Source organism: Stigmatopora argus, chromosome 13 (genome assembly GCF_051989625.1).
Source record: "Stigmatopora argus isolate UIUO_Sarg chromosome 13, RoL_Sarg_1.0, whole genome shotgun sequence".
Lineage (NCBI taxonomy): Eukaryota > Metazoa > Chordata > Actinopteri > Syngnathiformes > Syngnathidae > Stigmatopora > Stigmatopora argus.
In genome coordinates, this window is record NC_135399.1 from 11,694,458 (window position 1) to 11,722,195 (window position 27,738).

Genomic DNA, 27,738 nt, shown 5'->3' on the forward strand with positions numbered 1-27,738 from the left:
CTTATTTTCATGATTTTTTACTTTTAAATTCTGAGTATGGCTCTTAAAGAATAATATTTGAAAGGTTCCTGACCCCTGCTATAGATCCTCATTAGACCAGGTCACAAGGGTAGGGAATACAACCCGAGCCTCTGGGTTGAGGAACCACTTCTCTTAAACCCCGATCCACCCAACTAAGATGATAAAGCACATAAACAGGTGGCGAATTTCAATAAAAAAGTGTTTTGAGCAGTTTTTAAAATGACACCGAGTGCTGACCTGAGAAATTGGGCAGCACAGTATGCTTAATTAGGGGTTGAAAAATGAGACTTTTCAGCATTTACTTCCATAAATTCGACAGTTTTTTTTTTTTTGCACCAAACATCCAAACTCTCTATCGTTATGCCTATTTGCATGATTTAAAAATCCTAATCAATGAAAGCTCATCCTGCATCTTGGAACAGATTGTGAACAGTAAATATTGCTGAAATGAGTCACGTGCGGCCATGGGATTAAACAATGAGGAAAAGAAAGAAAAGCGGGTAAAGCGTGTCGGATCCACGGGCAAGACACGGGGCTGGGAGGGCCCCGCTCCAATTAGCCCAGAGTAATGGCGCTCGGATTAATTGGAGTGCGTCTTGCGCAAATGAAGCGCGCTCTGACTTTCTCCCCTCTCCCCATTAGCGCGACTGGGCCAGATCATCTGAGCACATTTGTCACGATGAATTAGCGGCTGCGGGTGGAACGGGCGCGCCGAGCGTCGGCGCGCTTTCACGCCTCACGCTTGCGCGACGCCATCAAGGCGAGATGAAGCAGGCGCGGCGCAAACTGGAACAGTGATACCTAAGCCTTGACAAATGGACACTCGCTTGCTCGCTCGCCACATTCCTCGGCGGGTCGCATTAATTCTTGCTCGCTGCCTGCCGGCTTTCCTATCCCCTCCTGACTAGATGATTAGAGCGCGGGCTAATAGTCGGCATCCTCAAAGACGACGTCCGCCTCCCGAGACGTGCGAAACCCGGGGAGCACCTGTGATGTCCGGCTTGAATGGGGACCTCCTCATTTAGATCCAGACGGGAACTTTTCTAATGAGGCGGATTATTAGAATTCAAACAGAGAGGGGCCTGAAAAGGGGAAGAATTGTCCTTTGACGGAGGAGAAAGGCCTTTCTTGAAGTGGCGAATAATGAAGATGAAAAGGAGGCAGTGATTAAAAAGCTGCTGAGGGGAACTAGAGTTCAGGGCAGGCCAATACAATCATGCATCTTTAAATACTGATCATGCTTATGTTGCCATTGGAGGTTGCGTATCGCGCATTTGCTGTGTAAAAAGGAGCATGACGTCACATCAAAAAGAAAATTTCTCGTTTCCGTCATGACATGAGCAGCTACAAAAAAAAAACATTTTAAAAATCTGAACTCTTAGGCCCCATCCTGACCTCTGGGGATAACCTGATCGGGTCCAATTTCCGATCACCCGCAAAACCTTGCAAAGGATAGCAGAAAATCTTCACGATAGATTAAATAATAGCTCGCCCACCCCAAACGGTTTTTTTGTTTGTTTTGGGGTCATTTTTGTGCTCCTCTGGGTCTACTTCTTTTTCTTTTGGAAACGCCGGAACCATCGCTAACCATCCCGTCCACCATCTTGGATGTTCATTGCCATCGACGGCACGGTTTAAGTTAATACTGGGAATCTATCTTTTAGCGTTCTGTGGGTCATTTGTGTTTAAGCATGTTGCTCTTGGCATCCGCATCTAAGCTTAACACAGCATTTGAAGCATCTTGGGGTTTGTCGAAGGAGAAAAAAAAACGCTATCGTTGGCATGAGTGCGTTCACTTGAAAATGAAACCTAGCGAGAATCTCAAAGGGAGCAAAATAAAGCTCGAGCTGGCACTTGTACTGGGTTTTCTATTGACGTGAACACTCCATGCATACAGGATTTAAAAGCAATCCCATATTGAATGCATCACCTCTCCGCGCACTTTTATGAGCATCGGTGCGGGCCTTGTAGTTGAGAAACCACGGAAGGACCCGTCGACGTGGGGGACAATCGAACGCGGCGGCGAGGGCTAGCTGAGTGAGCAAGACGCCCAAATGCCGCTCGCCCGCGCTCTTTTCAACACGTGATCTCCAAACTCAACTCAGCAGCCAAGCAAATGAGATTAAAGCGGCCGTAAAGCGCCCCCGCCGTCACCCGCACCGCCGCCGACGCCCTCCCCACCCGCGCGGAGATGGCTCCAGGGGGCTGCCGATTCAAATGGCATCCGCCACTGTCAGAGCAGATCAATCATAAAAAAAGCGTGGTGTAATTGGCTTTAAATGACACAGCGCAGCGTTGCACTTATCAACGGATGTTGCACCACCACGTTGACTTAGGGGAGTCGGCAGCATCGTGAATCCCGCTGCTGACTCCAAACATTTGCCCAAAACTACTTGGAAATTGAAGGAGAAATCCAACAAAAGTCAAATAGGGAGATGTTGTGCCTCTGTGATTTCTGCAGACTAGAATGCAGAACACATTTTTCAAAAAAAGTTTGACTGTGGGAGAACAAAGAGTCAAAAGTGTCAAACGACTGGATGAGGCCTGTCATTCCCACACAAAGGAGATGGAGGGGGTCTCCTAACATGGACAGAGACAAAAGGAAAAGCAGGGCATGGCAGAGCTGTCACATCTTTACAGGGGATTTTGGAGGATTTTTTTTCAACATTCTGGACGAGCTTGAACTTGTAACCTCCGATTTCTCTTCAAACTATACATTGAAATTGCAAGAGTGACTCTGAATTGTTAATAGGGCATCCCAGACCTTAATCAACACCGCGGAAAATCTGAACACAAATCTTACACCAAATCTTCCAACACAAAGCTCCTCCTCCACTGCAAGATTTTGTACAAAAAATTCCAACACATCAACAATGGCTGGTTCTAGAAGTGACTGTGTAATTCCCTTCAAAAAGAGTGCATTCAGTCAAAGCATCTTCCGTGCACATACCTGGAACTCAATACCACTGAACATACTTCAACTCCCGTCTCTGAATCACTTGGCCAATCATCTTAAAGTCTGGCTGTTAGATGAACAAAATTGCGATCACAACGCTGTGTAAAACTGTGTGTGCCTAGTATGTGTCATCATTTATCTTCAATCTACACAAGGGACTAAAGATGGAAATTAGCCCTTGGCTACAATCTCACACATGTACTTTTTTTGAACATATTAACATGAATATAAACACGTTGATTAATAATATCTGCTGTCCCTTATTAAATAAATCAAACTGTACAGCAATCAGGTCACACTGACACGCATATATATGGATGGCCATATCTACATGGCATTAACGCAACCCACTGAATTTGCCATCCCTGCTCTAAAACACAAAACCAGAGTAAAAAGTCTACCAAAACAACCCTAAATTTGCAATACGCCTTTTCCAAGTTAGGAATTGAGAACACATTCATCTCATATTTCCAGGTTCCACTGCTGTGCACGGAGCTCCAAGCAGTGTGGGAAGCGGCAGTCCCAAAGCAACCCGCAGAGCGACCGCATGGTTTCCTAAAGCCTGGCGGCCCTGACCGATCTCCGGCCAATTCCAATTTTGTGATCATGGTGGAGGTCCTGGCTCAGGAATTTGTCCGCTCAAAGACTTCCCATTTCCTCTGACAAAACAGCACCACATGGGCGATCGTATGGAGACGCATTGTTCACAGCTCAAACCAGGAAGTTTTTGACTTAGCGGGGTCATGCTAGTATCCGACTTGCCGCGCCCCTCCCTCATGACTTCCCTACTGTTTTCCCGCTGCGTCATTAGTCCCAGCATCACCAAGGCATGCGGAATGAGCGGGTAGAAAATCATAATCACTTACAGATTGTGATTGAATGTATAAGATGTTGACGGGAATTAATAACTCCAGTTTGATTGGTGTAGTACTGCATGCAACTGTGAGTGTTTTAACATACTATGATGCATAATTGCAAGGTGTGTCCCCTAGTGGTGACACTGTGGCTGCATTGTAAAAAAATGATTATCAGACTCTCGCTTTTGGAAGATGTTAATTTCACAGATAACAGCGAATCTATACCATAGAGTAAAATGCACATTAAGCCACCCTTTCCTACCCTACCAAGCAAAACAGACTTGCAGGACAGTATCTTGCAGCCGCCATTTGATATCCAGTTCTAGCATTAGTGTTGCCAAGGAGTATTTTGCAGTGGGAAATAAAAAATAAATATATAAAATCTAATAATTTGAGATAAAATGAATGAGTTAATTGAAGGATCCATTTTGGGTAAGAAAAATACATATATTTATGGTATGAGAAAGGAAACCAAAATAAATCATTATAAAAGTAGTGAAAAAAAACTACTACAAATAATAAGTGTGGCCCATGTGTGACCTCCATAGCAACTCTTTAGCTGCCATTGACAGAAATAGACATCCAGCCCCTCCAAGTTGAAATGAATTGGACATCCATTGCCATTCAATATTATTTTCCATCTTTTACCAACTACCACAACACTTATCCAGTCAAAATGAATTAAACGTTATCTCCGCAATGGGCAGCCAAAAAGTGAAAAATATTCGTAAATGTTCGCCTCCCTTGCAAAGCAGGACCGAGCAAAAACAAAGTGTCACCGAATTAAATAAGAGGCTTTTAGACCTCAGCAATAAACATTCCAGTGCATTTCACGTCTTTTGTGCTGAATTGAAGCGTTTATGAGCCTTTCTCCTGCGAAGCCGTTAATTGCAAGAAAGGGCGTCTGGCTGAAGGCTCCCTTGTGCACAACCTTGCTACGGGTACGGATTGAAGGTGTCTTTTTTGCGGGTTGAAGCTTTTTTTTCTCTTTTTAACGCCATCGGGAGCGAAGCTGCCATTTACAGCTTCTTGAAAAAGAAAGTAAACCGCACACGGTGGCTTAGCCGAAATAAAAAGGCGGGAGCGTGAACCTAATAATTCAACACATCTACGAGCATTACGGCTAAGTCGAGTGACCACCGGGCCCCGGCTGAGGCTAACGACGTGCACGTTAGTATCGTTATTAAAGCGACAGAAAAGAAGTGGGAAGAGTTGCTTTTGTGTTCGCTAAATGCTCTTTTTTTTTTTTTCATCCCCCGGGTATTTGGGAACTCTTATCGCAAAAAAATATCCCAGTGCTCCCACAATCTTTAGCACAGAGCGGTGGGAATCCAAAAGGGACAGCTTAGTGAAAATAAAAACAGAGCGGCGCGCCGAGAGCTGAGCCTCTACGGAGATAATGGCGAGCGCGGCTTTATCCGAGGACGGCTCAAAAATGAAAAAGTGGCTGGCGCCCGCGTCTTTAAGAAGCCCACTTCACCTGCGCGCAGACAACAGCACCATTCACGCGCTCATCGAATCATTGTAAGACCACATTTGGCCCTTGCAAAACTTTCCTGATACAGTTGTGCCTCGAGATGCAAGTTTAGTCACAGTTTTCCCGAGGAGCCACGGTAAAACTACGCTTGGCGGGTCGAATGACATTTTGCTTTAGAAGCCCGTGTCTGTATTTCATTATTTGATATTAAACCTTGCAACGTACCTATTTTGGTCAAGGGGCTTGAAAAGAGCTGCTGCAGAAGTTTGTTCTCTGATGTTCTTAGCACCACCACAATGTCGGCAGGAAGCGTGTCTCGGTTTTTCTCCAGGAATCCATTCACGCTGTACATCACCTGTAGACCCCAAATGGTCTCACTTAATACCGAATGAAAACCATTTCCATGCGTCATACGCAGATGAGGAATGAAATACCTTTCCTGCAAAATGCTGAATTCCAAAGGAAAGCTCGACACGTTTTGGTATCCAAAAGTACTTGCAGCGAAGATTGTCTTCAAATTTGTCTGGAAACAAGATGGAAAAGAAATGTTAGGGCATTCGGGTGCGTATGATGACATGATAACGCTGGGAACTCCAATTGTAGGATATGATATTTAAAATGACATTTTGGGTTCTAAAAGCTGATTGCCGTTTTATTCCCAGTTTCTTGAAAAATATATACGTTTAATATGTAAAAAGAAAAAAAATCTAATGTTGATGTAAAAGGAAACCTGGTTAAAAAAATGTAATTATTTTTCTAGATAAGCTGTAGAGGGGTGAGAAATGATTGCAATTTTGGAGCGTGTGCGGTCTTTTGGTCGCCCCGACCGCAACAACGGGCGACCAAAAGACCGGCGACCAAAAGACCTACAACCAAAAGACCGGCGACCAAACAAGGTAAAACAACACGGTCTACGCATCAATAAAAGCCAATAATGGCCATGAGCAGTTTCACTGAGCCGACGTGCGAGTGTAAAAGAGTTTGTATGTACATGCGTTGTCCCTTTAAGAAGCTCAGTCAGGGTCTTAACAAGTTCTCCAACAAAAAAACAAAAAAAGTCCGGGAAATTGGGAGCTTTTCTTTAGCCTAATAATTACTAGGGCATTAAGTATGACTAAATAGTAATTCGCAGTTTGTATTTAGGGAATTTGAGCAACCATTTAAATGGTAATTATCAATAACCTTCCGGGCGACCAAAAGACCGGCGACCAAACGACCGAGTACCATTTTGGAGTTTCAAATTTTACACAGCATAGTTAAGAGAATTAATCTTTGAAATTGTTGACTTGGAAATTGTTCTGGCGCAGCTCACCCACTAAGGTGTAATCGGTGGCCTGTGGGAATCGGCTCTCCTCGTCCAGCAGGGAGAGCAAACCCATGGGCTTGTGCAGGAACATGTCCAGGATGGGCCTGTTGTCCTCGTACTCCACCAGGCTGGCATCCACTCCCTCGCTCTGGTATTCCATCTAACAGCCGGGGAACGCGGTTAATGACTTTTCCAAATGACCCAATTAAAGCCATATTTGCGCGAGTTTCTAATGAAGCGAAAGACGGCGTGGCGGCTTGTTGTGAGCGCACATGACGGCATAATATAGACTCTTTGACGGAATGCATAAGATGGCTCTGAACTAACAAATCGTGCCACTTATTCATAATTTATTTCCATTTGCAAATAACCCAGAGTCCTATCATATGATTGCATCTATTTAATTTCACATCAAAAGTTGCTTTAAATATATATTTGGACTAATAAAATGGAACCAATGGATCTAAACCATCCTCATGTTTAAATCATGAAAAAAAACTCAGCGAATGTGCACAACAATACGGAAGACGAGCGCACCAAACAAAAATCCCTCTTGCACCGACATCAGAAGAGGAACTTTTTACAAACCTGTTTAGGCCTGATCATTCAAATAATTATGTCATAATAGCATATATACCACTCCTATTGGCAGTTTTGATTGATTTTTTTTTATTACATTCATAGAGCAGAGGGGTTTCAAACCTCCTGCTGGGGGGCAAATTGCAGCCCACAGGACAATATTTTGTGACCCCCAAATGACATCTAATTGTTGTAGAAGTGTTGCAATGGGCAATCAACAAAGATAAATCATTTTAAATAAAATGAATGAGTTAATTGAATTTGTTTATCATTTCAATTTTAAAAAGCACAAATAAAAAGGAATGAGTAATAACAAATGACAAATAATGATAAGAATTAAGTGAATAGAAAATGTCAAATATAATGAAGGAATTGTGTCTAGGATGCATTTTTGGGGTAAATAATTATTTAAATATCTATAATAATAATAAATAATCATATTTTCAAAGCCACAAGTAAGAACCAATTAATAATTTCAAGTCAAATACATGTAAAACCAACAAAAATAGATTATATTCCAAATTGTAATCATTTTTTTAATTAAAAAGTAAGAATATCGACATAAATGCAAACAAGTGTGGCCCAGGTGACATTTTCTCTGGGGATTTTTTTAAATTTATTTATTTAGCTTTGTGTCCTCAAACAACTTAACTAAACCATTGACATGAATAGACGTTCAATCCATTTTAACTGGGATTGGCAGGGAAGTAAATTAACGATGACCTTGGAATAACCAATGGCTCGACATTGGACATTATTGCTCAAGGCCAAAAAATAGCATCAATAAATATTCCAAATGTGTTGTTTTAATAACATTTCCATATCCAATTTAAGCCGGTTGTGCTGCCACACTCACCTGTTCCAGGGCAAAAATATGCTGGTTAAAGTAGAACTGGATCTGCTCGTTTGCAATGTTGATGCACAATTGCTCAAAGGAGTTCTTCTTGAAGTTTTCGAAGCCAAAGATGTCCAGGATTCCCACATTGGTGCCGCTCTCTGCGGCGCTTCAAAGCAACAAAAAGCGGGACAAACAAACTTATTAGAACACAGACGGCAAATCCCAGCAGTCGTTTATATTGATAAAACTTTCATGACAATCCAAGTTCAACCCAAATACTTTTTTTTGCCTGCTGCTTGAAAATCATAAACACGATCATGGGCGGGGGGAGCGGTGTGGGGGGCTGAGCAAAATCAACGCTTCGTTAATGTATTGAGTTAACCTGGAGTTATTTTGTGTAATGAACAAACTTTGAATCCTCGAGTATGGAGTCGCTTATACTGCGTCTTTCTTAGAGGTCGTTTTCCACCATTGCTATCAAGTTATTAATGGCAATAAGGCGTAGAAAGAGAAGAGTGGACGCATTTGACGTTTGACGGAGATATTTCTGAAAGAACTCTTTTGGATCAATGAACAGTCTCTTTGTAGTCTCTCTGAAGTCTTTTTAATCATCTGAAGATTATTTTCACTGCACGCAATCGCTATCAAAAATTTATTAAAACTCCCTTTTTTTTTTGCCCCGCATTGATATTCCCCTCTGCGCCTTTGCACCGAGATCTGCGTTCACTCAAAAAAGGTCACGGGTGCTTTGTGAGCGCAACGGACGTCCGCACGGATGTTCATCACCGAGAAGCCCGCTCACCAGACGTTCATGTCGGGCTGGAGTAAAGTGTTGATGCGGTTCACGATCCAGCTGAAGAGACGTCCGTACAACGCCTTGGACATGGCGTCTCGCACGTCCACCGCTTTGTCCACCGTGTTGCTACGGATGATGGTCTCGCCCCGGGTCACCACACACTGGGAGGTCAGCGCCTCCTGGAGCTCGTCGGGCCCGATGCTTAGCAGGGAAGCGGCTGGAGGGGGAACAAAAATTTGTTTTTTTCCTCCTCTAGCTTTCAAAATGATTGTTGGAAAAATTGCAGTACCAGGAATAGCCAAATTTATGAAAAAAAATGTATTCACTTGGACTCTACAATGGGCAAATTCACTATTAGATCCTGGTAAAACAAAAAAAAAATTCAGACTGTTTATATATACATATATAACAAAAATATATTATATGGGAGGGACAATTGAGCACTAAAGAGTGTCCATTGAGACTCACCATTTTCCAAGGCTTCTGAGTTAGGCACTTCGCTCTTATCCGTCTGGTGTTGGGATGTGATGGCGGTGAATTCAATGTTTCCAGTGTTCAATATGGCCGAGAGAATTTTGTATACAGAGTTGACTTCCTAAAGTATAAAGAGAAGGTGAAACCGCCGCTATCCGCCTGGAAAAACAAGTACAATACCTCTTCGGTAAAGCCGATGTTCCGAAAGCAATCTTGGATGACTTCAAACTGCTCCTTGTACAATTTGCTGGAGACAATGTCCTGCATCACTTTGCAGTTTTGACTGTCAATGTACCTGCACATTCATTGATTTTAGATTTTTTAACTAAAACACTAGATCGTGTTGAGTGCAAAACTGACCTGGGAGCTGTCCTGTCAGGCAACCTGTACGTTTTCAGCTTATCTTGGTGGTAGAGGCCGGCGTATATGTAATAAAAGATGTGGAAATTTTTCTCACCCCTGAGGGAAAAAAAAGGGAAAAGGTTACAAAAAAATAAAAACAAAACAGAAAATCAGTGGGGGGCTTGATACTAATCGCACCAAGGACCCGTTCGCATTTGTTCCGCCCCTGGTTGATCTAAGTGAAGCTCCTCAATTCACTTCAAACCTTGAACTTGACAAAAGAGTACATGTGTGTTGGGAGGGACACTGACATGGCCTGTTTGATGACTCTCGACTTCTCCAGCAGGTACTCGGATATTTTGGCGCCAATGACGGCTCCGGTGGGCGTAAACTTCATCTCCAGGTATTTTCCGAAGCGGCTGGAGTTGTCATTGATGGCCGTGCAAGCGTTCCCAAAAGCTTCCACGAGAGGGTTCACCTGTAGGATCTTCTCGCGCAGACTCCGATTGTTAGCCTGAATGAGGAAAAAAAAAAGCATTTTTAACAACCTCTGTTCTTTCCTGAAGGTTCTTAAGAAGCCTGATTAGCTACTAAGGTCTTTCACCTTTCCCAGGAAGGTGAGATGTTGAACAATCAAATGAGCGCTTTCAGTTTTCCCAGCACCGCTCTCTCCACTGATAATGATACACTAGGCAGAAGGAGGAGAGCCATTAAAAAGAATTCAAGCTAACTTTTTTTCTCTTTACGCCGATTTGCAAGGTCAAAAAGACGCATTCTTTGTTTTTTTAATCCAGTCAGAAGTGTACCTGATCTTTGCAGAAAGTCACCATGCTCTGGTAGGCTGCATCGGCTGTTGCAAAAATGTGGGGAGGGTTGTCGGCTCGCTTTACGCCGTGGTATAGCTTGGAAAACTAATGAGAGACAGTGGATTCCATGCAAAATGCTAATAAGAATACAGTCATACTTTTACTTAGGAAATGAATAGCAAATCTAGCACATCAATTGAAAAAAAATGGATACAGGAAGGGTACGTTTGATTTCGTTTGACGGTTCGTAATTTGGATTATTTTCGTATCTTGAAACACAAAAGTTTTCCCAAAAAGGCATTTCCTATCCTGAATATTTTTAGAGGTGCAACCAACCTGAGGGGAGTAGATGCTGAGGTTCTGGAAAGGATTGAGTGCGATGAGGATATCCCCCACGTACGTGTACACCTGCAGCTCGGCATATCTCCTTTGAAGGTGGGAGATAATGGTCTCCTGCAGAAAATAGGACAGCAAACATTACCTTATGTGTCCCATAAATGAGCATTGAGATAAACACATTAATCTCACCTCGTCCAAGAACTCCAGGTTGACCAGGTCGTCGTCGGGACTGCTCTCTATGATGAGGGTTTTACGAGTATTGATCCGTTCGTGCCTGTAACGTATGAAAGCCGAGAACGTGTCAGAGGCTCTTAAGTGACAATCAAATGATACAACTGCTCTTTTAACAAGCTGGATGGCTCACTCCTCTGTGTGCAGCCTTTGTGCATTGTTTTTATTCCCTGGTCTCTCAAATTGACAATGAGTAAGTGTCGTCATTAGAGAGGCATTGGGGTGATTACCTCTTCAGTGAGCTCTGATGAGCCTCGAGAAGAAAGAAAACGGCTCACTAACTACCTATTCGCTTGACCCCACTTCCGGTTTTAGTCAAGTTAAATTACTGACTGAAATTGAAACTCAATTTCCAGTCACATTGGTGTGCATCTCTACCGTCTATGGCTGCAAATGAGCACAAAATAAGGAGTAATACAGAATACACATTTGGCAGTGAATATTCATGCCTCATTTGACCTGGGATTTGCAAAATTTGAATGTCGGTCGCCGTCAATGGCAGCCAATGTGTTGAAAATATTTTTACAAATATCTATATTTTAAAACCCTTTTTTTAAACAAGGCAAAGATATGTATATTTCACTAGAATACATAATGGATTCTATTCTAGCATACCAGCAATGAAGTGATCTTTTCTATATATTCAACCTTGAGGCCGTTCTTCTACATTCGAGTGCAAATTCACTGACACTGCTTTGAAAAAGATCCAAATTTTGCACCTACAGCAACTACTTTAAACTTCTCCAAGTCTTTATTCTTCTTATCTGGATTCATTGTGCGCTGGATCTACGGCACGAGAGACTAAAGCGGGCGAGCCCAGGTCTCGCCCGACAAGCTGCTAATCCCATTATCCACTTTCACTGAGGACAGGAATTTGGGATCAGGCTCAGGCGGGTGCGGCGCTCACGGGAGTAAACACAACTGGCACGACATCAAAACGCTCAGTCAAGGGCAGGTTGGGCGAACTCTAAGACCGAGAAGCAGTAGGACTATCCAGACCTCTGAAGTGAAAAACAGATGGCAGTCCTGACTGAGTGTTTTTGGTGACGTAATGAATAATGCAATTATATAAAAAGTCCACCTTTTCTTATATTTATATTTTAATTCCAAGTCAGAAAGGCAATCAATCTCAATTTTTGTTATTGCAATTGCAGTAGATATATGCTGCAATTGAGACGGATTTGGACAAAAAGTGAATTTTAGCATTTTAAAAAGCAGGAGACGTGAACGTGTTTTAGCCAAGAATCCCTATGTAAAGTATGCGATTATAAATTTACACAAGTGTTTCATATTTCCTAAAAAAAACCTAAAAAAAACATAACGACATGTTTTAAACAATCCATGTTTCCGTGTTACCGCCAACTGCTCATTTTTGGGAAGGGGGAGGGCTGTCTCCTAACACACCACTTAATTACAAACAACAATAAAACAAGCACGTAAACATAATTATCATATTCATGAAGTTTTTTTTAAACTTAACCACCATATCTCATTAAGTAGGCAAGTGTGTCAAAGCTGTTTGGTTGTGATGATGTCAGCAATACAATGTCAACAATCCACTGTCAAATTTGTACACACCATAAAGTAGATACTAAACATGGATATTAAGCCAAAATTGATACAAATGACATGACATTGTCAAGTAGATTCTTTTTTTTTTATTGTACCAATAAGCGTCTGCCAAGCTCCCTTGCTATGTTATTTATAAAAGTGTGGTTAGTCAACAACAATCAGTGCCACTGAATTAGTCACACTTCCCTAACTTCCTTTTAATCACTCACACAAACACACACACACACACACACACACTGATGTCATGACAGTGACTCCTAGTCATCTCCAGGCAAAAAAAAATGAGAGCATGCCCCCTACTGGAGCAAAGAACGATCACCAGTGATCTTATTGTTTTTAGTTTTTTTTGTATGTCCCTAAATAGCCAAATGATGCAAATCAAAATAGACTTACTTGGTTTTGGCCGCACAGCCGACTTCCTGCTGCTCTTTGATAAGAGCGGCCAACTGTTGTCGAAGGGCCGCATCTTTGCCGTGGGCCTGCTTAATGAAGGGATGCTCCAGGAGGTGAGTCACCGACGGGCGTGCCTCAAAATCCTTTATCAGACACCTGCAGAGCAGAGAGACGCCACATCGTTACATTCGACGTCGCCACGGTGCGCAACGAGATCCGCGCTGATGAGCGGGCACCTGAACATTGCGGCTACGCAACAGATTTGCGCTCGCTCGCTCGGAGCGGCTTTAACAGCTGAGTGTGAGCGTCTTAAAAGTGTCAGTGGCTAATCTGGTCAGAGAGAGCCACATGGTGGCCGTCGCCATGGCCCCGGTGTCCAAACTCGCTATCTGTGATGTCCAGTGTTTGCCTGAGAGCGTTTGTTTACCGCTCGTACTGACATTCTGTCTCAAAACCTTTAATTACATTACATTTAACAAAAGGCGACAATAATGAAAATGAAATTAAGCAAAGGAAGAGTAGAAATGTTTTGGGGGACGCGAGTACCCGGAGAAAACCCACGCGAGCCCGGGGAGGACATTTTTGTACTAATCTACTGATTGTTGACATTGTTGTTTAACCTGTGCAATCAAATAATGGAACGACACCAATCAGTCACAAGATAGCAGGAAAACATCCGTGTCATTCAAAAAAAGAGCTCATCTTTTTTTTTTCTGCTCTCCAGGTTAATTCCTTTGAATTGATTAGCGTCCAAACATTAAGCAGTGGAGGATTGCCGCTTATAGCGCAGCGTAAATTTGCGAACAGCGAGCGAGCTACTTTTGTCGCAGGAGTCAGCTCTGTGGCCGCGCGAGTGCAGACACAGGTGATGGAATTATCATTCGGGGTGTGTGTGCACATGTTTGTGAGGGTGTTAAATAAACCTTGCAAAGACACACGTACACATATATACAAGATAGGCCGTGCAAACGGTCTGCGGCACCCGATTACATTGTCCAGCCACTCTGTATTGAAATCTTCCGAGTTTGTTTGCTTGAGATGAATGTTACGGTACAAAAATCGCACAATCCATCCACTGTTAGTGTATAAACTGTTAAAAATTATCAAAAACGCTAAAGCACGGGTGTTCAAACTATCTACTACGTATGATTGAATATGGGCTGCCCAAAAAGCTTAAGTTCAGCCTAAATTATCTTTCACTTCTTAGTTTTAACACTAGATGGAGCTACTATTCACTTAAACAGGGCCTATTCATGAGCTCAGTCATGTTTAATCAAAGTAGCAAAGTGGGGAGAACATCAGCATTAATTTTTTATATAAGTAAACAGATCAAAATAATCCCATTTGATGAATTGATTTTAGCTAATGATTTCGTTTGCTGTCACTCGACATTCTCGTTTTTCATTTTTTGTCCCACTTATCCTCACAAAGGTTGTGCGTGGTGCTAGAGGCTATCCTAGACTGAATTTCAAGTTAAATAAAATGAAATAAATATCACCACTGCTCTAATGAAAAGACTCCTTGACTATTTGCTATTTACTCCCTGACAAACCATGAAATAATTCTCCGCTCAAATTGAAATCATGTTCCCTCCAGCCGGTTTCGAACCCGCACACTCGCATGGTAGACATTCGTGTTCTATTTTACGTATTTAGGGCACACGGCAACTCCGATAGTGAGGAAATAGAAAGTTATTCATTGGCCTCTGATGGAGCTGATAAGTCACTTGAATGACTTTGTTCCCCAGTGGCAGATTTACACAAATGAAACGTCAATGAACACAAAGCCACAAGGCTTGATACAATCTACCCGCAAAATATCAATTTCACATCCTACGCATCGCTGTTCAACAAACGGGGGGGATTAAAAACCTACGGTTATTTTGCGAAATTCCGAAGAAGAAAAAAACAACAGTCAAAACGTAAGAACAGTAAAAAAAAATGGTTTCAAAGAAATGGATTGGGGTGAGCTAATGATATGTTGAGCAGAATAATGCTGGGATACTGGAATGTATATAAATGGAATGTACGGATTTTAATTCAAAACCAGCTATTGGCAGCCATTTTGACGGATGAATTGATGTAGTAACTCCTTAAGAATTTATACTTTGAGTGAGTTATATTGAATTTCCACAGCGAGATATCGTTCTCCATCATAGAAAAACAAAAACTCATGGATAGAATGATTATAGGGAGATGTATATTGGTTTACTGTAGTTCCATATTAATTAAGTTTAACCTTTCAAATCTGAAGTAGATGGACGAGGGCATGATTAACTATTGATCCCTACGGGAAGTGACAGCAAATCTCGATGGCACTTACTGGCCGATGAAATGGCAGAAACTTCTGCACCACTGGTCCGGACTCTTCAGCGTAGGGGAGGGATTCCTGGAAAAAGAAAAAAACACACACAATTAAAAGCAATCGGCATTTTCTTGGCGATTCAGACTGGACAAACTGCCTCTGTCCTCCGACATGACAGAAGCAAAGTATCTTCAGTCATTTGACAAATAATGGTTGGCACAAGCTCAGAGGGACTTTTTGGGAAAGAGTTGGTCGCTATCCAACCTTGTAAGTGACTCAGTGTGTACCTGGCAGGCAGCATCTGTGACTGCGAGCTCTAACTTATGGGAGCAAGTCTCGCCTCTGTCAGCAGCATTCACGGAGGCCATTTATAATGAGGCTGGCACTCTTAACGTGCTCGCTTTGACAGTAACAGTGGTGATTTCAGATGATAAAGAACGGCCAGGCACCGATCCTTTAGGTAGATTGCGTATACTTGCAAACGACACTAGTCTGTGTGGCTGTTGGCTTTCTTTTCCATTAGCAATCCACTAAAATAGGAGTCCAAAAAAATGCAATGGGACTTTTAACGGATTCCCCGCAAGAGGCGTGCAGTCCATTTAGGATCGGGAAGAGGGTGGCAGTGAACGATAAGGTTTCATTTTCTGCTATTATATTACATTATATGATAACAGATGGTGTCAGAGTACCATCGGCAGCAAGAGACAACCGGCCTATTTGAACGGGGAGGGTTGACACTGATCGATCGGGTTTCATTTTCTGCTATTAATCGTGCTTAATCTATCACTGCAGTCATGTGGTTCAACTTTGGATTTTGTACCACCAGTCCAAAGCTTGTAACGATCACGTTTCAGTACCACGGACAGCGACAGACAACCAGTCCATTTGAATTGGGAGGGCTGGCAACGAATGACCAGGTTTCATTTTCTGCTATTGATGGCGATTAATCTAATAGTGGAGTCATGTTGTTCAACTTTTTTTTGTAACACTAGTCTAAAGATTGTAGGCCATTGACAGCAATAGAAAAACAGTTTACTTGATCTAGGAGGGCTGAATTTTATCAGTGGATTGGTGAGATTTAACATTTTTCTTTTTCTGGTAACATCAGACCAATGCTTGGTCACGTTTCAGACCACTTGTTTATTTAAACTGGGAGGGTTGGCAGTCAACGATCATGTTTCATACCGCACTATTAATAGCATTTAGCCATACTTAAACTATCAAATAGATGAATACAATTCAAGTTTATATTCTTATTTCAGACCAGATTTCCAACAGTTTCAGTACTATTGGCGGTAATGGGCAACCAATCCTGAGCTGACGGCGATGAACTCTTCAGCCCTTCCCGTCCAATTTGATTGGACATTTCAGTCAATAGCAACCTACGTATAAACACGAGTCATCATTTCCTGCGTGTCATTTCTAAGAAAGCTGTCATCGCCCTAAACAGACCATACGAAAGCATAAGTATTCTGATTTGGCTTATTTGAAGCACATGGAATCTATCACTTCTACAGCTCTGAAGCAGAAGCAGAAGAGAAAAAAAAAAAATCAAGCAGCCAATCCTTTGCAAAGTGTAGATCAAAGCCGGCAAAGTGACTGCTTGAATAGAAGCTCTAATGTGAGCCTGCAGACATGTTCTCTCTCGCCTTGCCGTCGTCGTACCACACACGCATGTACGTTTCAAGAATGTGTCAATATAAAAAAAAAAATGCACACGCTGCCGATAACGCTCTCAAGCGTGCTAATGGCGCCTGGAAAATATACAGGCACTTTTATTTTTACCCTTTTTCTCATTGGTGAGAGTGGAGGCTGACATTGTCATCGCAAATGGCTTATTCAAATGACGGGCTGGGCCGAGCCGAGCCGCTACTGTCAAGCCTCTTCTCCTCGTTATGGATGGAGGCAAAATCAGAGAGGTGTCAGAGACACTTGACGGCTGGCGCTAAGCCTCGCAAAAATAGACGAAAATGAGAGCAAAGAAATATTTTTGCGTGGTACTCGCTATGCGGCATTCATAATCCTTCACGTCCCACAGAATGTTATATCTCTAGTGCTTGTTATTTAAGTGTTGCTCATGCTTTTTTTCCTTTCTTTTTTTTGTTATTTGACACCAAAAAAAGGAAACCCTGCCTTGGAAAAGATAAAAGTTGCTTGCCGCTGCTTTATCTTATCCCATATCTTATCATTTAATTGTCTTTTTGCTCCTTCACTTAGAGATTTATATTAGTTAGCAATTTCTTTCATGATCTGGCCTAACAAAACCAAGCTCGGCCATCTTTATCTCCACACACACACACACACACACACACACACAGTATCAGTTTGATGTTGCATGGACAATGCGAGGCATCCCACCGTAGAGAAAATTGACTTGAGGTATTAACCTTGCGCATATTAAATATCACAGGGCATATTTGTATTTGTAATTCATTTTACAGTGGAGGATTTTACAACTTTACCCTCTGTCACGCTCCATTACCTTCACTCTGGGATATTATGAGCTCACATCTGTCACTAACGCTGCGGCGCACTCAATTCATCAAAAAAGGAGGCGGAAAGAAGAGAAATAGGGGGAAAGGCGCCTTCTCAAGTAGCGCAATAGAGCAGCCGCGACTAAACGTGGCCAACAACGCGCTTCAAGTAGCTCATATTTCATTCGGGAGCGTCCAGAGACGACCACGCACGAAGGTGACCGCAGATCATGTAGCTCACGGGGTGTTTATTGCCTGCCGGGCTTCCAGTCACTTCCATCTGGATGCAAATTGCCATCGTGCGACCATAACCATGTAGAGCCGCGAATCTATGTTGTTGGATAGTCGGATGAAAATAATTCAATCGATAAAGCAGTCAGCGTATTAGTCAATTTTATGAAGATTTTTTAACAACATTTGGATCTATGGAGAAGCATCGAAGTTGTTGGATTTTTCTACCAAAACAGACTACGATTGTTAGTTTTTATGACGTTAATGTGGAAGAATGGCAAGATTTTTTTGTTTGGATTTTCTCCAATTGGTCCAATTTCAGCCCACATAAACAATTGATAATTGAAGAGTAAGAATGCTTGTTTGTGTGTCCTGCTCCATCTAGTGGTATGCAAAACACTGAATAAACGTCCATGAAACGGAGTGGACAAAAATTCGGAGGTCAATTCAGTCCATATAGATACCAAGCTTTGTAAATAAATCATATTTTTTCAACCTCATCTTTTGGTTAGAAAATGCTTTAAACGTCGCAATCGCATATGAAAAAAAATACTACACTGTCATTTTTAAATAGTTCCATACATTTGTTAAGAACAGTTTAGTAAAGCTTCACCTACAATCTTTACTGCGCAATAGTGTAAATGAAGCATGATTCATGTCCATTCTTTTAAACACATCTTTCAATCAATGCAAAATGTTACAATTGCTTATAATATTTTTAAAAGTACCGCATCTACTGCGACGTACTGGCTAAGGACATTACTTAGAAGGCCCCTCTGTTAATACGTTGTGAAGCACTATAGTACAGGGAATAAGATCAAGTTTTTGCTAATCATTAAAAGCTGCCATGATGAATTCGCTCATGAATCACCCGCAGTGCCGCTTGAAACGCAAAGGTGGAACACGTTTCCCTATTCCAAAAGTCATTCATACAGGAGTCATCATTTACATCATCTTTCTACCGCGATTTTGTCTGCCGTGACGCAGTGGCGACAAAATGTATTTGAGATAAATTACATGTTAACAGAATCATTTCACGGTTCAACACGTTGGCTGTGATTAATATGCCTGCCTGGGTTGCCGTCTCCCAGCAAAAAGGGCCAACTTTTTGAATTGCAGCAGGTATGAGGAAAGAAGTACATTCCAGCCATTCATCCCTATTGCAGTTGCTCATTAGGGTCACGGTGACCTGGAGCCTGAACCTCTTCGCCACAGGTGTCAAAGTCATATATCCTTAAATCAATCCAATGGGTAATTACAAATACATACTGTCTATATTCTAGGAAGCACTAGGACAAATGACTGGGCTTTACTGCCACCTAAAGGGGACTTGTGAGCCATATTGGCAGATTTCTAGATTGTATTGCGTGCTCATGATTTCCTTGAAAAATACATTATAACCCTTCCTGTCTATTAGATACTAATAAATGGTGTGTGTGTGTGTGTATCTAATCTTGCAGCGGATGAGTGTACCATATGATGTAGATGTCATCTTAACAGGTTCTATTAGACTGGGTGTGTAAGATGTTGATTTTTTTGTTGTTGTGCTGTTTAAATCTAACGCAAATAGAATTCTGCTTTCTATTGCACTGCGCATTACCGCCACCGCCAGATAAAAATGCAACGGAGGTGACATACTCATCTTGGTGTGAATGGATCTAATCACCGATGCAAATTGCAATCAAAAGGATCACATCTCTCTATCTAACGGAGGATGATTGCGCGATTGTGCAGAAAGGAGAAGGTCGACAGTACGGAGCATGCACAACAGCAGTAGGTTTCCCATTATTGATAGATAGGTTTGCATAACGGTTTGAGTGGTTTTTTTTAAGATAGTATTGCAAAACATCATTAATATTGTAAGGTTGTATTTCTCATGTGTACCTCCTTTTCAATTAAGCTTGACGAGACCATTACAAAATTGTTTCAGTCAATGCAATGCCATTGATATTGAAGTAATACTGTAAGTCACGAGGGTTATTAGCAAGGAAACAGCTGGATATAAATTCTTAAATCAAATTGTAGCAATTTTATGCTGTCATCAACAGCTGGAGTACCCACATAAGCACCAGGATTGGACATATGCAGTTAGTACAACTAGGATTAGAGTTGTGGGCCAGGGGCTCCCTCTTGTGGACTCACCGTGGGATCTTGAAGAGAGCTTTGACTGGATGCATTTCAGCCAGTGGGGGGTCTCCATCCGCAAGTTCAATGGCGGTGATGCCCAACGACCACACGTCACAGCGGGCGTCGTACGAGTAGTCGTACTGCTGTTCGCAGGCTATGACCTGGCGACACAAAGGTCATCACCAAAATATTAAAATAGGACATCTTTAGCATAAGACACAAACAAGGACAAACTATACATGACTTTGAGCTCTGATAGGCTTTTTAGATGGAATACATTTCAAATTGTATTCTGCATCAGTTATATTAAATTGAGTCAATGCATTTTTTGTAGCGTAGAGATGTTTTAGTTGTCTAACGTTAATTCAAAATAATTCTAAAGGATTCATTTCTAAATAAGGGCAAATATGCAAAAATGTGACAATGATTTTACACACCGTTTGTTTGACCTCTTTACCTTTGTATCGCTTGTGACAAGTATTGAAAATTTATCTATTTGTTGATTTTAAAAAAATGATTCATATTATAAATTACTCTGACATTGACTTTGTTATTTACTTTAAAATGGTTTAAAATTCAAATTGGATATCTCTATTATAACACCAGTTCTTAGTTTGTTTAAAAACATGCTTCATGCAATACATTTCCTTTAGATGCATTGTACTGCTATGAATCACAAATAGGTAAATAAGCATTACCTTAGTTGTATGCATTGAGCTGTTTTACAAAATATGTCATCATCAACAATAAATACAACTTTACAACGACATTGTCATGAAATGGAAAAAGTGTGCACTTGGCAGCCACTTCAGTGAATTTCTCAGTCAATAATTATAATTGACACTACATTACACAGCTGAGTTTATTCTAATTGCCCCCGAGGTGCTTTTCTTGCAGCACTTCATTCGTGCTAGGCGCAAAGCGGCGGGTCGCTGTCTCCCAGCTATTAACCTTGGGACGACCTCAAGCGCCACTCCCGTGGAGGGGAATACATAATGACGCAGGGGAGAGCCGCACAGAAATAGCTCAACCTCTCACGTCTCCTTCTTTGTAACAACTCACGTCAGACATTTTAGGGCTAAACGGAACATCTCTGACCTCAGGAGCCATCCAAAACGGGGTCCCCACGGATGTGTTCCTCCGCAATCGCGCGCTGGTCAATTGCGCTGAAACCCCTGGAAAAAAAAGGACAACGGCAGAACGTTTATTTAAAAGAACAGCGGTATGAAACAATAAATGCCGGCGCATGATTAACCGTGACAGCCTGCCGAGTAGAAACAACAAAGGGCTGTGATCATTTCAAATGATGTAGGACAGATTTTTATCAGCATGAGGCCACTTCATCTCGTCGCCACGGGGGATGTAAACACGCCCGAGGGACGCTCACCAGCTTTCTTTTAATATGCAAAAGAATGCAATTTAAATGAGCAATAATAGCCTCGGGGGTTAAGGCTACGGTCCATAAAATCGGACCACGTCATGGTGACGGAGGGGAGCCTGTGATAGAATTGAATTGGGGATTTCGTCATACTCATTTCATTCTGTGCACTGCCACAGAGATCCAATATACTTGGCTTGTAGAAAAAGGGTAACTAAATATTTTTTCTCCCGCTCTGTGCTGTACACATACAACACCTCTTTCCATATTTCATCACAGATGTCAATACAAATGCCTGATCTAAGAGATTACACGTCACAATAAGTTTAAATTTACCCTACATTCTGTTGCACTTTTAAGTTTTAACACTAGATGAAGCTAGTCAGGTAATAGCTCAGGGGTTAAAACGCTGAAATCAATATAGGATATTGTGCAGAATTTCCATTTCCATGAACAAAGTCCTAAAATGTAATGCAATGTGATAAATTGGTTGTTATTTTCTTGACTTTTTGATGTTGCTGGATGACTTTGTTGCTTGTAGCCTTTAATTCATTCACTGCCATTATCAAAGATAGATCAAAATGGATTGGACATGGCAGCCGATGAGTTAAAACTTAAAAATAACAATTGAAACATTTAAAAATCTTATCTTTTTTTAAAGCAACTCTGACCCTCTGTTTAAAAAAAATAAACATGGAAAGATGGGTTCTGGTTCTGGGTATGATGACAATTAGGCTTTTTTGTCGAGTCAATGATGACAAAGCCTATGTCCGATTATTATTATTATAAGTGTCCCTCAGAGAAAAAAGCTTAGACACCCCTACCCTAACCAAAACACACCAATCAATAAGTGAGTTTTCCAGAGAGGATTTCACACCGTACCAAAGTCAACCAGTTTGACGCCTCCCTCAGTCGTCAAGAGGATGTTGTTGCCTTTGACATCCCGATGGATAATCCGGTTGTTGTGCAGGTGCTGAAGACCCTTCAAATTGAGGCCAGGGAAACACACGTATGAGCCTGACATGCATTGATCCACGTACACGTTGTACAGCAAAACAAAGCGAGTCACATAAAAGAAAAGACATTGATTGCGGCCTGTCACAGTGAATACTCAACGTGCAGCTTACCAGGAGAGCACTGTATAGAATATAGGCTATGAGAGGCTCTTGCAAACGTTGGCCTCGCATCAGGAGCCCCTTGATGAGCTCGGTGACAGAGCCGCCATTGCAGAGCTAAAAAAGAGATCGACACGTGTACAATGAGAAAACAAAAATTACATTTAAGTGTCATTGGTGCTGTTGCTCACCTCTAGCACTAGCCAAAGCTGTCCACCTGCTACATTTTCCGACTTGTAAAACATTCCGAAAAACTTCACCACATTGGGGTGGTTGGACAGTGACCTCAAGATGTTGTACTCTGCCTCGATCTCTTCATCCACATCCTTCGGACAAAAAAAGGGTTGATGTGACAGTGTTTGAGTAGCAAATGGCACAATTCCACTGGAGGGAATGATTACTAACAGCCCTCACACGTCATCAGACGTCAATCACCGTTAAGGAGTTTATATTTGAACGTCGGCTGCGGAGGGAGATATTTACTAGAAAAACATCCAAGAGTAAAAACAAACAAAGAAAATATTTTCAGCACATGCGCAACATTGGTGATAAAATTGAAGTAATCTGTAGCCAATTTGAAACAATTTCTTCTGTGACGCCAAAAATGGATTGTGTATCATGTAATTAAGTTTGTTTTTCCTCTAAAAAAGCAAATGAATAGAAACTATAGAATTAACTAAATAGAATTTACCATCAATTTCACGCTAAATTCTAGTTATTAAATTACAGTATCTAGAATGTACTGCGAGCCTCACAAGCCCACAGGAATCTTCAGAGCATCTCATATTCTGTCAGATTATCATACGTCATCAGAGTTGCAGGTGCAGAGCTATAAACTGTGTGTTTACATGGGTATTTTGAGTCCATTTGTAGTCAAATTTCCCAAATAAATATCAAACCGTCCATATTCTTGCCAACAAACACTAAGTTTTATGCCTGTTCTTGTCATAATCTCAAAATAAAGCCAGACATTAACAAGAAGTAAACCTACGTAGACAGGCATGCTCCAGAGAAATTGTAGTATTTTTTTACCCCCAAAAAACTAAAACTAGTGGACTGCTGACACTTCAGGTGCAAATGGATCTAGAATAAAGGAATAAGAATGTATAGAAACGGTGACCTAGAGTATTCCTGAGGATACTTTGCTGTGAAAGTCAAAAGAGCAAAAGAACTCCTCGTCTGCACGTCTGAGTGATAATGTCAGGCGGAGGGATGAGACTGGAGACCGCTGCCTCCCAACGGCCATCAAGGCTAGAATCATAGCGAATAGCAGTGCCAGGAATAAGATTGCTCCATCCACTCCGTTAAACACATCAAGCCTCAGCTAGACAACAAAGAATCCTCATCACACAGACAAATGAGCAGCTACTTAAATATAAAAAGTGTACAGATAAAACTGAACTACATTTGGGCAGAGCTAATGAGACTAAAACACGACAGGATAGGGAACAAAAAAAATGAAAAGGATCGACGTCACTAGACTGACTATGAACGAATGGGGCACGACTGCATTTAAAAAAAAGTGTAGGCAACTTACTCGGTTGGTGTGGTTTGAATGCTGCGATAGGACGGTTTCAAGAGTTTCAGTTTATGCAGAGTGATACACTACTACTAAAACATTAGGGAAAATACGTTTTTGCTTAAAAATGACCTCTAAGCGGGTCCGAGCAGAGCCGACTTTAACGGACGGACATTGATAGGGTTTGCCTTACATTGATGGGGTCCAGCACTTTGACCGCCGCCTGACTTCCGTCCTTCTTGCTGGTCACTTTGTAGACCTTGCCGTACGTCCCTTTACCGATGGTCTTCACGATGTCCCAGTTATCAGATGGATCCCCCAGGTTCTCCAGGCCAATCATGCTGGACTTGTAAGGATACACGCCATACAATGACCGGCTGGAAGATAGAATAAGGAGACTAGAATTAAAAGTACTGTAATACTAACTGGATTGAAATTAAAACAAATGAAATGCAGTAGTTGGAGCACGACATAAAATGGAAGACAAGCCAGTAATAAAACAGTCAAGTACGTACTTGCACTGGAACATAGCAGTACAGTATATTTATTCCCACGAGGCCTTCTTAAAGGCTTCATTGATAAACAACAGCTCTGCACGAAATCAAAAGTACTTACATGGCAAATGTCACTTTCTTCTGATTCATTGTCGCTGAGAACAATTACAACAAAAGTGACCATAATCCAAATGACAGCCAGCAGAAGAAACAAGATTTGTTTTTGTTTCTGTTTTTGAAGCGACCTTAGCTCTGTCCTCCTCTTGAGCACGGAAGCGCAATCTCGTCAAGATCAATTGGATTGGACGGTATTAGCTAGACACGCGACCGTGTGAATGAGTGGCTAACTTTCACTGCAGTGACTCTTCGGGAAGGTTGCCCGTCTTTTAAATCAGCCGTCCGCAAGTGCTGGAAAATTTAGTGCCGGGCCACAAAGAGAATGAACCAAAAAAGAAAGTATTACTATTCAATGGAACTGTGTCTCTTAAGTAAAAACATGGCAAATATTTACGCCTGATTATTGGAAGTTTAGAATAGATAAATGATAATTCCACTCATTTTATGGCAGAAACAAGGTGTGAACTGCGTTTTGAGTTATGAGCAAAGTTACAGATATGGAATTAGCACCACAACATTTGGAAATCAATGTCCTCAGCTGTATAAGGCAATCAATTGATGCATTCATGCACACAAGGCAAATTACAGATCTGTAAATTCAACTCTTATAAGCACACTACAATTACAACTACAAGTATACTTTCTAAAAAAAAAAAAAAAAAAAAATGCAGATTGAAATTGCTCACCCTTTGCTTTTATTTGCCCGTCCATCCAAAATATTGCTATACACAAAGTCAAGTCGCCATTGTTTAACTGATGGCATACAAGATTTATCGGGTCAAAATCCATGTAAAAAGCACCAGTATGAATTAGGCTTTGTTGTGATCTGCGTGTGACCAATGATACCAAACAAGAAAGGCTCCAAGAGACCCTGAACATCCTCAAACAATATGATTCATCAGGTTGTGCTAGTCCATAAGGGACGTGATGGAGAGGGGTGTGTGTGTGTACAATCCGGCATTAGTCAGTGTGACCCTGACGGCTTGATGCGAATAGTTATCAACCATGAGGGGACTCACAGGCAAACAGAGTCAACAACAAATAGCCTTAATACTGCATCATCAGTCCACATTTAAATAATTGCCTGCTCATCCCGCTTCCTGTGGTGTTATCCATCAACACCCCCCAAAAAAAAATCACCATTTGCATTTCTTAAATCGTTCCCCAAATGAGCTTCTATGTTTACCTTATCAATCAACAAAACACCAGCCTGTTTACCTATTTTTATATTTAAATCCACCAAAGCATCATTACTCTGCAGTGAGTCAACTAAACATTTCAGGTAAGGATGACATGCAATTTATGATTCAGCATGAGGACAAATGATAGACATTTCTTTTTGCTAATAAGTGTTTAAATGAATTAAAAAGACAAGTTGTCGACGTACCTGTGAAAGTGGACTACTTCAAAATGAGGCCAACTAATTCATACTAAACTATGAGGATCAATTATTTACAGACAATTTGTGACCTGATCCTTTGTGGATTTGAAATATTCAAGTGGCAGGTGTATGCTCTCATAATAGCTGGTGATATGATGCCTCTCGAGTTGCGCGCAGGTAACCAGGAAGTCGTTGGCAGTTGCCAAGTTAGATGACTCCTCCTGATCTGGCAACTTCATGGACTGTAAATGGAGTTGCCATTCTTGTCTTGAGTTAATTTCATTTTTAGTGTTTCTCAAATGTCTGAATTTACAGTCCGGATCCTAAATTTGATTTGCTTCAATAGGGTGTCATTCCACTTGAGTCAAATGACATCAAATACAATGGAGCATTATGAACTATTTTTTAATGTATTTGGATGTTTATTTATCCCTTAAACTAGTTAAATAGATTTGATTTAGTTCAGGAATATATGTTCTGTTAAATGTGGATAAAATTCACAAACGCATCATTAAAATCATTTTACCAGATATTAATATACCTTAAAAAATATTTTATAAACTGTGTTATCTGTATTATCCAATTGGTTATCAGATTATTTTAAGAGCTAGATTTCTTTTTTTAAGGCACCAAAATTTATTGTCACACATTTTAGTTTGATTTAGTGCAGTTCAAAAGGTTAGTAAAGCATGACAGCATTAAACGTATCATTAATATTCATGTATATTTTTCTGTTTGGGTAATACAAGTAGAAGTAAAAATCTCCTGATAACACAAAAGGTATTGCTCCATGTGGAAAACAAATCATAATCAACACCTAAAGATGCTGTCAGTGACATATTATCCGCAGCAAGGAGAAACTATTGAAGGAAAAGAACTGTAGTGACCCCACATGGTCGAACTCAAGTTACCCCCCCCTCATTGTTTACTTTCCTGCAAGAGCAAAACACAGCAGCCGCGCATCAGCATATTCCTTCTTCAATATCACAAAATTATACTGGAGAAACTAATGCATTGCTCACCATTTTGTTGTTGAGAATGACAACAGGGCCTATGTCCGATTATTATTATTGAAATGGCGTTATTCAATTATCCAAATGATGAAATGCACAATCATAATTCAAACGCTAGAACTAAAGCATAGGCATTTTTCTTATGCCAACACACTGGACATTACTGAAACGTGTACCTAATGACGTGACTGTCGAGTGAGTGCGCATGATTGCCAGGTTCCAGTTGAGTAATCTCATTTTCTGCTTCCAACAATCACCCTCTCTCCCTCGCTCTCACTTTCAGGCCCTATGGGAACACCACTTTGTATACTGGCCAGTAAGTCTGTCGTGGGGAGGAAAGGAAGAAAAAAAAAAAAAAAGAAAACCCTGTGAACTATATAATCCTTTCTAAGGGGATATGAAGAGGCTTTGCAGTAAACCTGCAGCAAGGCTGCGGGGAGCTACATTTGTCACCCTGGACAACCCAAAGACTCACATAAGCATGAGCAAAGACATTTTTTCCCCTCTGAGCAAAAAGTAAGCTGCATGCGTGCACAAGGAATATGCAAGGGAGCAAAATGAATGAATTACAGCAATATGCAATATGCTGTCCTCGTAT

The 27,738-nt window shown here is 41.3% G+C and overlaps 1 protein-coding gene across 1 annotated transcript in view; it reads right to left on the bottom strand.

Moving 5' to 3' along the window:
* The window catches only part of myo3b (myosin IIIB), a 58,686-nt gene extending 33,775 nt beyond the window's left edge, over nucleotides 1–24,911 (bottom strand). The window contains exons 1-22 of the mRNA XM_077616668.1: nucleotides 24,751–24,911; nucleotides 24,329–24,512; nucleotides 22,808–22,942; nucleotides 22,629–22,733; nucleotides 22,384–22,483; nucleotides 21,222–21,298; nucleotides 20,139–20,284; nucleotides 15,310–15,375; nucleotides 12,988–13,143; nucleotides 10,981–11,065; nucleotides 10,789–10,905; nucleotides 10,453–10,557; nucleotides 10,251–10,334; nucleotides 9,958–10,160; nucleotides 9,665–9,763; nucleotides 9,485–9,599; nucleotides 9,299–9,425; nucleotides 8,837–9,047; nucleotides 8,053–8,200; nucleotides 6,624–6,777; nucleotides 5,746–5,834; nucleotides 5,537–5,666 (exon numbers count right to left, since the gene is read on the bottom strand). Of these exons, the coding sequence (XP_077472794.1) occupies nucleotides 5,537–5,666; nucleotides 5,746–5,834; nucleotides 6,624–6,777; nucleotides 8,053–8,200; nucleotides 8,837–9,047; nucleotides 9,299–9,425; nucleotides 9,485–9,599; nucleotides 9,665–9,763; nucleotides 9,958–10,160; nucleotides 10,251–10,334; nucleotides 10,453–10,557; nucleotides 10,789–10,905; nucleotides 10,981–11,065; nucleotides 12,988–13,143; nucleotides 15,310–15,375; nucleotides 20,139–20,284; nucleotides 21,222–21,298; nucleotides 22,384–22,483; nucleotides 22,629–22,733; nucleotides 22,808–22,942; nucleotides 24,329–24,512; nucleotides 24,751–24,779 (2,665 nt within the window). The 5' untranslated portion in view covers nucleotides 24,780–24,911. The remainder of the gene's footprint in view (nucleotides 1–5,536; nucleotides 5,667–5,745; nucleotides 5,835–6,623; nucleotides 6,778–8,052; nucleotides 8,201–8,836; nucleotides 9,048–9,298; nucleotides 9,426–9,484; nucleotides 9,600–9,664; nucleotides 9,764–9,957; nucleotides 10,161–10,250; nucleotides 10,335–10,452; nucleotides 10,558–10,788; nucleotides 10,906–10,980; nucleotides 11,066–12,987; nucleotides 13,144–15,309; nucleotides 15,376–20,138; nucleotides 20,285–21,221; nucleotides 21,299–22,383; nucleotides 22,484–22,628; nucleotides 22,734–22,807; nucleotides 22,943–24,328; nucleotides 24,513–24,750) is intronic.
* Nucleotides 24,912–27,738: the final 2,827 nt, after the last annotated feature.